The sequence below is a fragment of the Chenopodium quinoa genome, unplaced genomic scaffold (assembly GCF_001683475.1).
Source record: "Chenopodium quinoa cultivar QQ74 unplaced genomic scaffold, ASM168347v1, whole genome shotgun sequence".
Classification (NCBI taxonomy): domain Eukaryota; kingdom Viridiplantae; phylum Streptophyta; class Magnoliopsida; order Caryophyllales; family Amaranthaceae; genus Chenopodium; species Chenopodium quinoa.
This window is the reverse complement of record NW_018745080.1, coordinates 3,154,716-3,170,638: the sequence shown is the minus strand read 5'-3', so window position 1 is coordinate 3,170,638 and position 15,923 is coordinate 3,154,716. Positions and strand designations below refer to the sequence as shown.

Genomic DNA, 15,923 nt, shown 5'->3' with positions numbered 1-15,923 from the left:
GTCTCAAAACCATTTACCAGTGATCATATGTGTATGATGGCAAGCCTTTCCAAATTAAAATCTCAATGCACTAATCAGATATGGCTGCTAACTTTTCAGGTGTGCTTAGATGCCTTTTTGGACACGCCTAAGTTGTGAAATGGCTCAAGGCCTGTTTGGTAAGGAGTTATAATTTTGTAAGGAAAATTACATGTCAATGATTATTATGGTGATCGAACTTTGTCTCCGAGCATGTGTTTTTCTTCATAAAATTTCATTGTCACTTTCCTAAGTGGTGATGGAAATATGTGATGAAACGATGTGGGGATGGACAAACCTAACCATTTGGCATAATGCCATAATGGCATGAGACTCTCTTAACAAGATTAATCCCCTATAATACAGACCGTTTAAGCCAAATGTGATGTTTTGCTAACTATTTAGGAGGAAATGTCAAATGTGGCATTTGAATTTGTTGGGGATTATAAATTGATTGAACATGCCTTATTAGTAATGTCCAGTCTTACTAGTAGAGGGTTTCTAAACAGTCAAGTTCAAGTTTAGGAAAAAGCTCTAAATTGTTGGCTAGAGTAGTTAGGAATTATTTATCTTTTAAGAGGTATATATTGTGTGTAAACTTCTAAAGGATGATTGTGATACACAAAGAAACTGTAATGAATTGTTGTCTTTGTGTTTCCAATCTACCATACACAATAAAAACTAATGGTCGAACAACTAAGAGAATCTTCAATAACAAACTAATTGTCTAATAATTAGATTGTCATGTCAAGTAAGAATTCAAGCTACTCTATTTTAGCTAGTTTGTACCCAAATTATAGTAATTAGCTAGTGTCTATTAACATTTTTGTCAAGCAATTTAGTTTAGCCAAGTCCAATTTCAATTCCTAACTACCACCATTGTAGTACCAAAGAAGGCCAAAAAGGGATTGGCTCATGCAAAATGGTCATAATCCATTGTTGAATGAGCGAACTTCAAATGTATTTACTCCTTTTGGCCCACTAAGATTGTTTCATACTCCTAAATAACTCGTGTGCTACCACATAAAGACAAAACCAGAAATGTCACAAGTTTGGATGCAAATCAACTTATAAAAAATAAACTAAGGGGTATGGGACAATCTTAAGTAGAATGGAGGGATAGTTAATGGATCTAAGAGGACATGAGTCACTATCGAACCAATATTTAGTTAGACTAAGTTTTACTTCTTTCTCTCTTTCTTTGTAAATTCTAGCCTTATGTGAAGGTTTTCTAGGCTTGTAGGGTCTTTACAAAAATATGTGTATACATATAACTGTTTATTCCTCTAAGCAAGTCCTAGATTATCTTCATGATAAACAAGTATTGTAAAAAAGTGACAAGTTTGTAAATAAATCAACAAAAATACTCCATCAATTATATGATATGTGTACATGTCATAACAGTGTAATTTTGTTGACTTATGTATAAAATTTCCACTTGATTTGCAATTTGGGTTTTCTCACATCTCTCCCCGATGAAGATTATGTTGTGTGGCAAGGTTAAATGTTTATAAGAAGCAAAGAGTAGAAATGGAAAGGTGAATTTGTAAGCATGCATGTAATAGTTAATATAAGATGTTTATATTCATATACTTCTCTCCCTTTCCTTTTAATCGGTTTAAAATTCATCTTGATTTTTAGTTTTCAAATATACGAGTATTATTTTTGTATATTGTTATTGTTATACATAATTTGCGATATTTTAATTATAATATTGCATTAAAAATTGTGTGAAAAGCAAATCTGATAAACAAAAGATGGAGTATAAAGAATACAAATCTTGGGTTTGAAATATTCTAAGGAGATTATCTCATTTAATAGGATCCACTGAATGGACAAGTTTATAAGGTAATTTTGCAAGTCAATTTATTTTGAGTATTGTTTTTATACCACCCTCTATTCCTTAACATTATTTCTAGTTTTTATTCTAGTACTCACTCTGTCAGAATAACTGAGATGCTGGACTTTTTTATTATTCATAGGTTCATTTTGACTATAGCTTTTTACAAACTAAATAAAAACATATTTTGCCATGAAATAAATTGTTGAATAAATATTAAAATAAAATTTCATAATATAATTTTTCTTCTAATTTGTACTAGTGTTTACTATATATAAGTAAGGTGAAACTTATGCATTGATATGTGAGCAAAGTTTGACTGTGTTAATTAATTTGGGACAAGGGAGAAATTTGCTCCCCCCTCCTACTCTTTTCTTTATTAATCTATTAATGACTCTCTCCTTTTCTCTCTTGTGTGTGGCCATGTGAGTAAACGGTAAAGACAAGGATTCATTAAAGTCAACAAAATTATGTCCCCCCCCCCTCCCCCCTCCCCTTTTTTACCCTCTTTTGACCCACTTGTTAGACTTATCTAATTTTGAACTCTCACAGTTATAATGTTATATTTCCTTTTTATAAGCAAAAAAAGGATGAATTTTTAAATTTTAAGAAACAAAGAGAGCAAATTGTTTCAATGGTGTATATCTCTTTTTCCACAGAAGTTTTTTTTTACTCATGGTCATTTACATTAGAAATTAAATTTTAAAAAAATGGGCTTCAATGTAAGGGAATAAAATAGACTATAACTGAATTGCTTGATACATAAAAACATCTTAGTATCACTGATTTCCATACATAACCTGAGTCCTGGGTTCATAACTTCTTTATCCCCTTCCCCCTCCTTTCTCTGGAGAAAGGAAGGTGTTGTTTGATTGATCCTAACAAAACAAAGATTTTTGAATAAAATAATAGTATCAAGAGGCATAAGTAGGCATTATAAGGTCACATACATTCTCAAACCACATGAAATTATGAAATTGAAATTGGGGGCATGGTGATCAAACAAATCTTCCCCAACTAGATTCTTCTCCATTCTAAGATAGGTTACATTTCAGTTTTATTGAAGTGTTTTTTCGACAAAATTAGTTGCGATAGCTTAACTTAACTAAGATGCACAAATTAGCCGGTGCACGCAATGACATATTTACTATGTAGTCCTAGATTGACATGAATAATATCAAAGGGAGTTGACCATATATGTCACAAAATGTAGTATGTTATTGTGTGCACTCTTGGTCATAATTTATTAGTTTGTGATGATGTGTGTAACCACAATAGGTTGTATTATTTTGTGCACCTCAACTATAGTTGATGCTATTATAACCAAGTTCTTTTTTTGGTGAAGGCATATTGTTATCTAAGTGTGTAATTAGCTAAATAGCGTCGGGAGCATTTTATCTTTTTGATAGGTGCAAATGTGTGTCTATAATTGTATAGTTGAGTTACCCTAGGTTATATGTCGATCATATCTTCTTCTTTTTTCTTTTCTTTTTTTTTTTTTTTTTTCAATTGAACCTTACTATAAATCCTCATATCAATAGATAAAATAGTGCCTTTAGGTGTAATTTAAATAGGTGTAACTAAGTCATGCCTAGTCAATGCATAGAAGGTTGTTTAGTTCATGAATTAAATGTATATAGGTATGGTTTAGAATGGTCTAAAATAATTCTAAACCCATATCATGTCTTTGGTTGATGATTTATGAATTTTAAACTCATACCTCAAACTGCCTAGAGAGAGTTGGGTTTGACTCATGCCAATACTTCCAAGTATCAATTTAAAGATCACAACATCATTCTAGATTTCTAGATATTAATCTAAACAAATGGCATTGAGAATCTAGTTCAAAATCTAAACCATCATGTTTTCATTTTTTATTTCAACCCTATACCACTCTACAAATTAAACACTTCATAAGTGTTTTGAATAGGGAAAATACAAATTAGCACCAAATTACTATCTCAAGAAAAATTTCATACAAATTTATACTCCTTTTGTTTCCGAAAGAAGGTTATTGTTGGTGGTTTTTCACACTTAATAAGAAAAATAAGTGGAAAGTAATGATTAGATGTCACATACTACCTCCGTTACATATTAGTTGCAACTTTTGCCAAAACGAGGTGCTACACATTAGTTGCAACTTTCCATTTTTTTTCTTATTTTAGTAAGTTTTTTTAAATGAAAGTAAAAAAATACCCTTACTAAAGAACTCATAAACACAATTAAATACCTAAATCAGATTTTATTAAACTCTTAATTCAACTTATTAACATAATATTTTTCACCTAATTTAACTCATCTAAAACATAAATTAAATCAACAATTCAATTCCAAAAATCATTCAATTGAATCAACTCCCACGAACACCACCTTCTCAATGTCGTCGCCGCATCTAACCACCACCGTCAACGACGCCGCTGCATCTACCACCACCATCAACATCGTTGTTGCTCATCACCATATTCAAAGTCGCCGCCGCATCTAACCTCCTCCACTGTTCCTTTCTCACTCTCTTCTCTCTTTTTTTTGGTTAAATCTTTTAGATCTGATGGTTTAAGTGGTGAGTGGGCTAATGGGGTGGTTTAAGGATGGTTCGGGTGGTTTTGGTGTGGTTCAAGGTGAGTAAGGGTAGTTTTGGGGCTGAGTGAGGGTGGTTTTAGGGCTGAGTGAGGGTGGTTTTTGGGCTGAGTAAGGGTGGTTGTTTTGGGGTGGTTTATGGCGAGTGTTGGTGGTTTTGGGATGGTTCGGCTTAGACGGGTTGGTTTCGGTGTGGTTCGAGTTGAGATGAGGAGGTTTCAGTGTCGTTTGGGTTGAGAGGGGGTGATTTTGGGGTTGTTCGGGCTGTGGGGAGTGGTTTTAGGGTTGTTCGGAGTACTTATGGGTGGTTTCTAGGTGGTCAGCATGAGAAGGAGATGGTTTCGAGCTGAGATGTGGTGATTTTGGGGTTGTTCGGGCTAAGATCTGGTGGTTTTAGGGTTGTTCGGGCTGCGTGTGGGTGGTACCTAGGTGGTTTGGGCTGCGTGTGGGTGGTTTCAGGCTGTGAAGTGGGTGGTTTCGTGGTGGCTACTGTTAGGCGATGGTTGCGGTGTGGTTGTTGTTGGTGGTGGTGATCAATTTATTAATTATCTTTACTTTCTCTCTCCTACCCTTAATTTACTATTCTTTACTTCATTAATCAATCATTATGAAATTTTGTCTTAAAATCCGTGTCGAGCCCTGAGTTGCAACTAACTTGAAACGGAGGTAGTATATCAAGTATTAAGACATTAAATTAATTTTGAAAATACGAATATTTGCATTGGGAGTAGGTAAATATTATTGTAAATAGGAATAGTTGCATTGGCAGTATGCAAATATTTTGATAAAAGGGATAGCTGCATGGAAAGGACTTTATCTGTTTCAAAATTATCTTCTTATTTGGAATCCTCTGCATAAATTAAGGTAAGGGAAGAATATTGAAATAAAGTACATTTAGACCATTCAAATACAATGGGACCATCCTTTTTTTGGAATAAAGTACATTCAGATTACTTATTATTTTGGAATAAAGTACATTGGGATCATACCGATCATTTGACCATTAACATGAGGGTAATATGGGAAATAGTGAAGATGAGTGAGGAATTAAAATAGAAAGTGGAAAGATCATTTTGAAACACACAAAATAGAAAATGAGAAGATCATTTTAAAGTGAAGGGAGTATGTATGTATGAGAAAAATGTGTAAAAAATATATTAAGAAAATAATTGAAATGTAACTTTAAACGAGAGCATCTAAAATGACAAATGTAACCCTCTTACAGGAAAGCAGGAAGTAGTAGATCATGAATTAAAAGTGGCTATTGAATAAGTGGTAGGACAACTTTAAGGATCAAATTGTGCTCACTTAGTGATGGTCAACAAAACTCATACTTCCTCCGTTTTAAATAAATTACAACACTTTGACTAAAAATATGAGATCTTTTTGGAAAAAATGTTGCACTTTTTCTTAAAACAGAGGATGTATATACTTAGATCATGTTCTCATCTATACTTAAAATTAAGCGTTCTATTGTCTTAATCTTTTAAAGTTTAATTTATCATGATTTGAATTTTTCTATTCATGTTTATTCTAATTTTATCTCATGGCTTGACTGAACTTGTTCGTATGTATATGCTAATATATAAGAAAAGACATTGTCAATTAGGGTTTCATTTTTCAAACAAAAATTAGGGTGTTGTTAGATTAAGGCTTTGTTTTCCTTACCTTATTCTTCTTACTTACTTTCTCTGTAATTAATTGAAACATTTTGACATTTGATACTATTTATAAACTTTACATTGACTAACATTTGTGTATTATAGATATGAAAAAATATCGTCATGTGAAATCTTGTTAGATCCGTTTTAATGTGTACTTAATTAAAATTCATATTTAATTTAGCATGTTTTACAAAAATACGATTAAAGATATTTTTCGATTGAATTCATGCATTGGCAAACATGAAGAACATGTCAACTAATTTGAAACAAAAGGATTATTATATTCTTGTTAGAATCAGATGAAATCAGAAGATCGCTTGGATTTATCCCTACCTATAATTATAATCAAAGCAAAATAATGAGCTTGACCAGGAATGTCAATGAACCCAATTATTATAATTGCTTATGATACCCTTTTTAGGTCAGAAATTTTCAGACCAGTTCTGATCTTCTTTATTTCATTTGCTTATTGTCATATATCTTTAATTCGTATATGTAAAAGTAATGAAATTTATATTTGAAAAATACGTGTTGAGATGAATCTAAACGGGATCCTACTTGATAATGTTTTTTCTTATACATTTTAATGTTCAATTAAGGTCGATATTTAGTCAAATCGGACAATCAGATCAAAAAAAATCAAACGACACCGAAACAGAATAGCTTAAACAAGGAGAAGAGAACATATCTAAGTTTAATGTGTAATTTTAAATGTTTAATTTTCATAATCATGAAATTCTATTTATTTAGCGATAGGCAAACACACTTCAAAATACATGATGTGGTTCGAACTTTTCTACTTTGATTTGATCTAGTCTCATCCTAATAAGCATATGCATTAAAATTCTTAAGTAAGGTGAAGAAAACATAAAGTACGTGTACATGTGTTGATGCTTAGGACGTACCCTCTTATTTTTTTATCGATAATAAGATTTTTATTCTCATTTTGCACAAAGTTCAGGTGATAAAAATAATTTGATTATCAATTGTCATTTTATCAAAAAAAAAAATTTTGTTTTTTTTTTTCAGAAAGAATGCAAGGATCAGACACATTAATCGTAGGAAGAAAGAGATATTGTAGATTAATGCTGGAGCCTTTATTATGTATGGAAGTGCAAATAGTATATATCCTAGATTTCTAGGTCATTCAAAAAGAAAGATGTAAAGATTATTTGAGGACAAATTGAGTATTATATTTTGGTGTTCGATGACAAATAGAGTATTGTAGTTTCCCTAGAGGAGAAAATGAGATTTGGTATTGCATCTATATAATAATTATTGTAGCTTATTGTTTACCAAGATCTATATATGTCATTCTAATTGATTTCGTTAAAGGTGTTTATCTTTTATTACCGACTACATTTTATTCATTGTGCACCTGGTGCACAAATTGGTAACTAAACAAACGTAACTTTCATTGACAAGCAAAGCGAAGAACACTACTTCGACAACCCTATTGTGGATGACTCAACCATGCCCAGTGCCATAAAAAAGATTGAGAACTAGATTGGATTAAACTTTGGCTAAATCCCCTCAACTTTGCCCTTTAAGAGTGCATTAGTCATCAAGTTATGGATACAAAGATAATGAGTCAATTTAACTAGGTTACAGTATTCCTTCTCGAAATTCTGTTTATTTCATTATTATAGGAGATTTATAACAAAGAAAAAATGATGAATTAATATTAATTACGAAAAGTACTAGAAAGAAAATATCACAAATGACAATGCATGCTTTAGTAAGAAGGCGCATTATAAGAATCCAAACGCAAAATTTGTTAAATAAAGGAATTTTTTTCCCTTAAGTAATTTAAACATCTATTCAATACAAAAGACAGGGAGCTAAAGCTTGTCATATGTGCTCAATTGAACCCAATGTATCACAAGTTGATCCGCCTCGTCTAAGTGGAGTAGCTAGGAGTATCATGCTCTTCTCCATGTGTGTAGGTAAATTTGTCATATATACAAGTGAAGTTGGCAATAAGTTCATTATTACTCTATTTAAAGAAAACTATTTATTTAGGCTTTTTAAGCTTAGAATACATAAAATTAAGACTTATAAAATTAAGATAGAAGGTTATCAATCAAAATCTTAAGTACATCATCAAACAAAATAGCACAAATGCACAATTATCATACATATACATAAGTGGAGTCAAATTCATTACAAAATGGAGGAGTACGTTCATCAATGGAAATAATTAATCCATATTCTCCTAAAAAATTTCTTCAATTTTAGAGGTTTGATTTTTCAAAAGCAAGACCATTAACTCACCATAGGTATATATCACGTGTGGGGTGTGTGCTAAATAGAGGCATATGAGACACATACTATGAGATTCAATTTTTATGTCTATGCATTATATATTTTTTTTTTCTTCTTAAAATTTAGTAGATTTTTTTTATGATTTGTTTCACATTTATTAATACTTGTCAAAGTTAAGTACAACAAAAAATATGTCATGGAGGACAATAAGAAAATATTCATTAATTTTTTTTAAAAGAAAATATCACATATAATTATTCAATTTTTTCAATTTAGATTTAAACATTCAAATGTGATCATCATATATCATCACTTTCGTTTGTTTCCTTGGAGTTTTCGTTCTCTCTTTCATTAAGAACCTAAAACAATCTCTACTAACTATTGCGTGATTGTTTATGTTTAGGTTTGTGTGTGTGCGTGCTCGTGTGTTTTGTGGGGGGTGGAGAGGGCTAAAAAAAAACCCTTTAAGCCTCTCTATCATCTAGTATTAGACCTCCATGTTCTTAATAAAGAAAGAGAATCACATCATATTTATAGTTGTGGTTTTATCTTCCCAATTGTTCTCAATCTCTCTTTTAATTTACAGATTTCCTCCTTTTACTTTCCTTTTATATGTCTAATTAGAAGTTATATCCTGTAAAACATTACTAAAGAATTCAAAGGTGAATGAACAACTATTGAAGGGGGTAAGGAGATAAAATTCTTACAGCTTATTAAGGGCATGTTGTGTAAAATCAGGTAAATAGATAATGTTATATCCTGTAAATAAATAAGTTTAAATAAGTGAAAATTTGGTGAATAGAACGCACCCTAAATTAGTTTCACATCCATTACCAACCCTAAAATATGAATAAAAGGCTGTTTAAAATACATCTATAATTGCTAATGAAAATTCAAAAGTAATAAGTTATGCCAATTTATGTGAACACTATTCTTTATGCCAATCTAAAAATAATAAGTTATGATTTTATGCCAAATAAAGTGACATGTTTTAAAAAGAAATTGGTTTGTCAATTTTGTTTTTATATGATTTATGTTGAAACTAATGATTGTACTTTGATTATATTATTACTGTTAATAATTTATACATTAAGAACACAATAAGTTATTCACAATGAAAGCATTTTGAGAATAGATGTAGGACTGTAAGGAATCAAATATACTTAAAATCAGATTGTTAAAATATAAAAGTAGATGAAAGAAGTGATATGCGACTATATATTTAATTTGGAGAAAAAAAAAACAATGCATGTCCTTGGAGAGAGAGAGAAAGCTATTTTCTATCTTCGCTTGTGATCATGTTGGGCAAAAGGTAGTTTGAGAGAAAGAGAGACTTGCACTAGGGTGTTGTTTTTTTAATATGGAAATTTACTTTTTAAGGAAATTTGTATTTTATGGGAATTAAATACCTACATCTAATTTCTAGAAATTGTCTAAACTTGTTTGGTTGGGATGAAGGAAGTTGCAAATCATGGGAACTTTTACTTACCTAGGGGGTTAGGTAATTAACTTCCCATATTTTGTGGGAAGTCACAATTTCCATGAATTTGCAATTCCCACATTTACACTATTTATTGTCAACCAAACAACTCATCCAATTTCCAATTCCCATGATTTTTCGCTTTCCCCATTTTCTTTGTGCAACCAAATAAGCCCTAAGAGAGAGTGAAGAAGAAAGAAAGAGAATTTTCCTTGCAAGTTGTGAAATTAAACATTCCTCTATTTTCATCTTCTATTGCTGATCATGGTTAAATTTACTTTCACTAGAAAATATTGTTTGTTATTTTTTTTATCATAAATTAACCAAAAATCATGTGTATTTAATTAAGATGTATAATTGTTGAAAATTTATCACATAGTATTGATCAAAATCGACGATATTTTAACATTAGTTATAACTTGTATGTAGTATATATCATTATGATAACGAAAGAAATAATATACTTAGAATTTTAACATGCTAGTGGAATTAGTAGTGGACTCTGTCAAACTGATTTGCTTGTCTAAGGTAATATCAGAACACATCTGCTGACTGTTGTGCTGTATGATTTTGATAGCTAAATTCAGTAATAATTTATGATTAAGTATTTTTTATTATTTTATTTTTATAAGATTGACTGACATAATTCAGTGGATCAGCATGACACCCCATGCTAAATTTTGAATCTCTGCAATGGCCAACTATATATCCATGATAATCATGTGGCTTACGTACGATAATTGTACGAATTAATGTGAGCTTAATTCTATAATTTAGATTATTGTTTTAAAATCTTATCATTTACGTCACTCCCATCACCAACATTATATCATGTACAACAAAAATGTCTGCTCGTCTGTAAGTGTGTACTCCCTTCGTGTCAATATATAGTTCTTGTTTGTGTTTTTTCAAGGTATTTAAGATAAGAAATAAGAGGTGAAAGTAAATGAAGTACATAAAAAAAAAGGTGAAAAGTACAATTATAGGCAAAAGTTAGAGAGAAGAAAGTAAATGAAGTACATAAAAAAGGTGAAAAGTACAATTATAGACAAAAGTTGGAGAGAGAAAGTGGAAAAAAAGTACAAAGCAAGTGGAAATTTTAAAGGTAATTTAGGAAGTAAAATGAATAAAGTTAAAAAAAAATATTAGGGTATGATGGTCTTTACCTACTATCCAAAAATGGAAACAGGAGGAATATTTTCGGTCTTAAAAATAGGAAAACAAGAACTATAATATAGAACGGATGGAGTAGTATGTTCTCTCATTATCAAGATATTATTATTCAGATACATAATTGATTGAAGAATTATCAAATTAATTATCCGAGGATGTTGAATACTGTTTTAGTGAAGGATTGTTATTATATAGCTTTAGTAAACTTTGATTTAAAAATTAGAATCATAGCTAAACTATCGAGGCTTAGAGAATTTAAAAACTAATAAGAATCGATCGGACTTTTAACATCTATCTCAATAGAATGATACTTATCCTAAATCTTAAAGACTCATTTACCATCTACACGTGCAAAACAAAAATAACGTAAGATAAGGTAATTTTCGTTGTAGCTATATTAAATTCATTTCCACTTAATTTCGATCTCACCTCAATATATGTTTTTGATAAAATGTACAATTTTACTATCACCGTGTATTACGAAAATAAACTTTGAAAAAGTGAGTGATTGTAAAAAAAAAAAAAAATGAAGTAATTATTGTTGGTCATAAATATAATTTTGGTTGAAAATCTTCATGGGATAGGAAAAAAAGACATAGATACAGAAAGACTAACTGCCAAGTAGTGTAGATAAGATTCGAACTCAACCAAAAACTTAAAATGATGGTTGAGGCCTAGGATTATGTTTTATACTCTATCATACTCTTCAACATTATGTACATGTATAAATATTATTTTGATAGAGTTATCAGACTCAATGTATCTATACCTTAATAAAGATTTCATCTACTATAGATTTTACAACTAACTCCTTTAAAGATTTCAAACAAAAGTAATTTGATTTAATTCAATGTTTACCATATATTTCGTATATAAATATTCAGATAGAGAATATAACATATTCTTAAGGTTCAACCATGCTTTTGGTTTAAATGGTTCTCTAACATGATATCACAGTTTAGTTTTTGATCCAACTTTTGCTTTTCGCAAATTCATATTCATCTCTATATAGTCATACTCCAACAACAACCATTTGCATGTAAACATTTTTATGAAATTTGAAATTTACAAAAAAGAAAAAAGACACAATATTTCAATTGTTTATGTCTGTATCACATTGTCCTAAAAATATTCAAGGTATAATATACTTCGTATAGATTTTTTTTTTCGTTATATTTTCAATGATGTGTTTTTTAGATGCATGATTTTTTTTAATCAATTTAGTACAACTTTTCATCTTCATTTATAATTTACTGATCGACTTTTATGAAGGAAAACTACCAATCAATATGAATATCAAACTATATGCATCATGCATTCATGCATGGCATTAATCTATGCATAAATTATTGTTGTAGGAATAATAAGTTTTGAATTGCATTGAAGTGGATGATGTTAAGAGTATTTTGAAGTATTTGTACGTAGAAGTGTTTAATTCGGTGAGTTAAGTGTAAACATATATTAGATGAGAAACCAAAGGCTGCATTGTTGTTACAGCCTGTGTTTCAAAGATTGATGCAGATAACCGAAGAAGATGTCTTCTTTCTTACACGTCCTCCCAACCCATCCAAGTACTCGCAAAACTCAAAAAAAAAATTCTTAAATACGGATCGAAGATCAAACATATATAGATTTTTCTACTTAATTGTTCTTCATGACTTGCTCCCTATGAATGTTGTGAAAAAAGAATTTGTCCTCGACTTTTTCCTGAGTTCTCTGCTAATCTTCCATACCTTTCCCTATTATCAAGCAAGTTGTCCATTGTAGCTCACATAATTAATTAATGCGTATTAAGTAATTTAATACATACTTCGTATGTACTTTGGATATTATTATAATGCATGCAACATATTAGCCTAATCAAGCTGTTCAATTCCAAGCTTAGATCACGATAAAAATTAGTCGGAAAGAGTTTGGCACTTCTAAAGTTCTTTACTAGTTACGATTTTATTTTGATTATTTGATATACTTTTTTAACATTTGATACACATTTTCTCTTTGATTCATTTCACAAATTTAAAATATATAACCTAATTATTCATAACAAGTTTAGATTGATATAAAGTTTGATAAGTTTAACTTATCGTCTTTGTTTTAAATCTATTTTACCATCTACTTTACCAAAATTTTACCAAAACTACTTATTTGTATGTTTTAGTCTTTAGATCTGACATTTGATCGGTCTCATCCCCAAATATATTGAAATGGATAGAATCGGACTAAAATTTGATCGAAATTGATTCGAATTTAGAAGGATATCTATGGTAGCTAGCTTAACCAAAGATTCATTTCTCAAACCCTAGTAGCTCAAAAAGAGGTGAGAATGTTGTGATTTTATGGTAAAATAAAAAATTAGGCAAAAAAACAATGGATAATGTTTTTTTTTTTTTTCTTTTGTAGACTTTTTTTGGTGAATTAATTTCCTAGTGATTACTAATGCAATTATTTTCTAATGTAAGGATAATGTAGATGATTAATTAGGTGACCAAATAAGGGACCCAAAAATCATGTAAGCAATTTATTCACAAATTTCTTGCACAAAATCCACTAAATCAATCCTAATATACATAAGTTGCATTTTTAAAGCACTCTAAAAGCTAAAATATCTATTAAATGCAGAAAATTTAAATTAAAAAATAAAGAAAGAAGATGAACCTGGAGTTAGAGAAATCAGATAGTTTTCCAGTGCTAGAGAAGATCATAACTCCGACTTCGGCGTCACAAAGAATAGCCAACTCCTTAGCTTTCTTCAACAATCCATTCCTTCGCTTCGAAAACGTAACTTGTCTGCTCGTTACATTATCGATCCTTCGAATCACGATCTTACCTCTTCCCATCTTTTTCAATCTTTAATCAATCTCTCAATTTTGATTTGATCGAAGGTGAATTACTTAGCTTCCGAAGCTCAAGAACAATTGACCTAAAAAATAATTAAGTCGGAAAAATCAAGATCAAAATCGATATTTTAAAAAAACAGCTAGCTCGTGTTTGAACTAGCTGGTGAAGAAAAAGGTGAATTAAGTAAGAGCGAGACAATTAAAAAAAAAACCCGAAAACGAAGACGAAAACGAAGAAGGATTTAAGGGGGAGGAGGAGAGAGAGGGAGGCGCTTACTGAGAATAGAAAGGGGAAGAGGAGAAGATGGGTAAGGTAGCAAATTCGGGTTTAATTTGGAGTCGTAGCACATGCCCATTTGTGGAAAGTTTTCTATTTTTTTATTTTTTTTTTAAATAAAAATAGAAATAGAGAGAGAAAGAGAAAAGAGTTGATAATGATACGAATCGTATTTTATTTTTCTCTCACTTTCTCTCTCCTGTTTGGAAAACCTGAGGCAAAAGAACGGAGTAGTATTGTTGGTTTGTTGATTTTGGAGGTGTGAGAATATGGATGTGATTGGTGGATACATTTTCGTATTTGCACCGTCTACCTTATAGGTTGCTGACGCGTGGGAAGATTCGTACTTCTTATACGTGTATATTGTACCGTATTTGTGTTTTTTTTATTGTTCGGCAAATTTTTGTATGAGACGATTTTAAGATTGTATTGTATGAGTAGGGAATTTTTTTAATACAGAGTATTGAATTTTAAAAGATAGACTAGGTCCTCTGTTAGATAATTAACATTTATGTTTTACTTGTTTAAGGAAAAGGAAAACCTGTGACTTTTTTTTAACTTCTTTTATTCTTAATTTATTACTCCGTATTTACTTGCAATATGGCCATTTGTATGAAATTTTATACAAGTGAAAAAGTAGTGAAAAGAATATGAGTGGATTGGTATAGGACTACGATAGAGTATAAAACCTAGTTCCGAGCCTTGATCATCAACTTAAAATTTTAGTTGAGTTAATCTGCTAACATGGTACTAAGAATCAACGTAACAACAAGATTATAAGTTCGTATTTTATCCACCTCTCATGTCTATATGTGAAATAATAATATAAGGGCCCAATTTTAAAACTTTGCACATGCCATTGTTGACATATTAGCCCTTATTCCATTTATGTTAAGCTAAGATGGTTTTGTATGAATTGAGAAATTTTTAATACTGAATTTTAAAAAAACACGGACTATTGGGTGCGGCACTTTGCACCCAATAGTTCGTGCGGCGAACCTCTCCTTCAATCTCCTTAACCCATCCGCTTCAAGCAATCGAAGCACCCGATATTGCGGCTTCTCAGTTCGAATCGAAACTATTACAATCGAAACTACTGCTTGGGTGCTGATTCGTTTCGACTGCTTCACCATCGCACCACCAAATCGACTTCTCATTCCAAATCGAAACTACTGCAATCAGCTGAATTTGTGCGATTTGCGGGTGGTTGGCTGCGTGGTGTGAATTTGGACGTGGTTGGTTGCGGTGGTGTGAGTTTGGAGGTGGTTGGCTGCAGTGGTGTGAGTTGTTCGAGTTGGTGTGAGTTTGGAGGTGGTTCGGTGGTTGCTGGTTGGTGGGTGCGGTGGGTTCGGTGGACGGTAGGATCGGTGGGTTGGTGGTTGGTTGTGGTGGTGTGAGTTTGGAGGTGGTTCGGTGGTTGGTGGTTGGTTGTTGGTGGCGTGGGATTTGAGGCTTATTTGAGAAAGAAAGAGAGGAAGAGGGGGAAAGAGGAAAGAGAAGGAAATGCAATGAATCCATTCTCAATTGGAACAAGAGAAAGAAAGAGAGGAAGAGGGGGAAAGAGGAGAAAAAAAAAGGAGTAAATTATTTACTCGCAATATAGCCATTTGTATGAAAGAGTCAAGGGTTTTTACTCGCATTTTTAATTAAAAAAAAAAAAGAGTCAAGGGTTTACTCCATCCTTTTGTTCTTAATTTCTTATTTACTTGCAATATAGCCATTTGTATGAAATGTTATACAAGTAAAAAAAGTAGTAAAAACAATAGTGGATTGGTATAGAACTATGATAGAG

General features: G+C 31.3%; 1 protein-coding gene and 1 long non-coding RNA gene across 4 annotated transcripts in view; one reads left to right on the top strand and one right to left on the bottom strand.

The window, feature by feature from the left end:
* Positions 1–2,321, top strand: part of LOC110709831 — a 5,085-nt gene extending 2,764 nt beyond the window's left edge. Inside the window, exon 3 of the long non-coding RNA XR_002509039.1 lies at positions 100–2,321. This is a non-coding gene — a long non-coding RNA (uncharacterized LOC110709831). The remainder of the gene's footprint in view (positions 1–99) is intronic.
* The window catches only part of LOC110709830 (MADS-box transcription factor 23-like), a 26,244-nt gene extending 10,321 nt beyond the window's left edge, over positions 1–15,923 (bottom strand). The window contains exons 1-3 of one of the 3 annotated variants that reach the window (XM_021888087.1): positions 14,132–15,923; positions 13,673–13,937; positions 2,659–2,736 (exon numbers count right to left, since the gene is read on the bottom strand). In XM_021888087.1, coding sequence (XP_021743779.1) covers positions 2,659–2,736; positions 13,673–13,854 — 260 coding nt within the window. In that variant the 5' untranslated portion in view covers positions 13,855–13,937; positions 14,132–15,923. The remainder of the gene's footprint in view (positions 1–2,658; positions 2,737–13,672; positions 13,938–14,131) is intronic. The other 2 variants (XM_021888086.1, XM_021888088.1) reach the window with 2 other exon arrangements.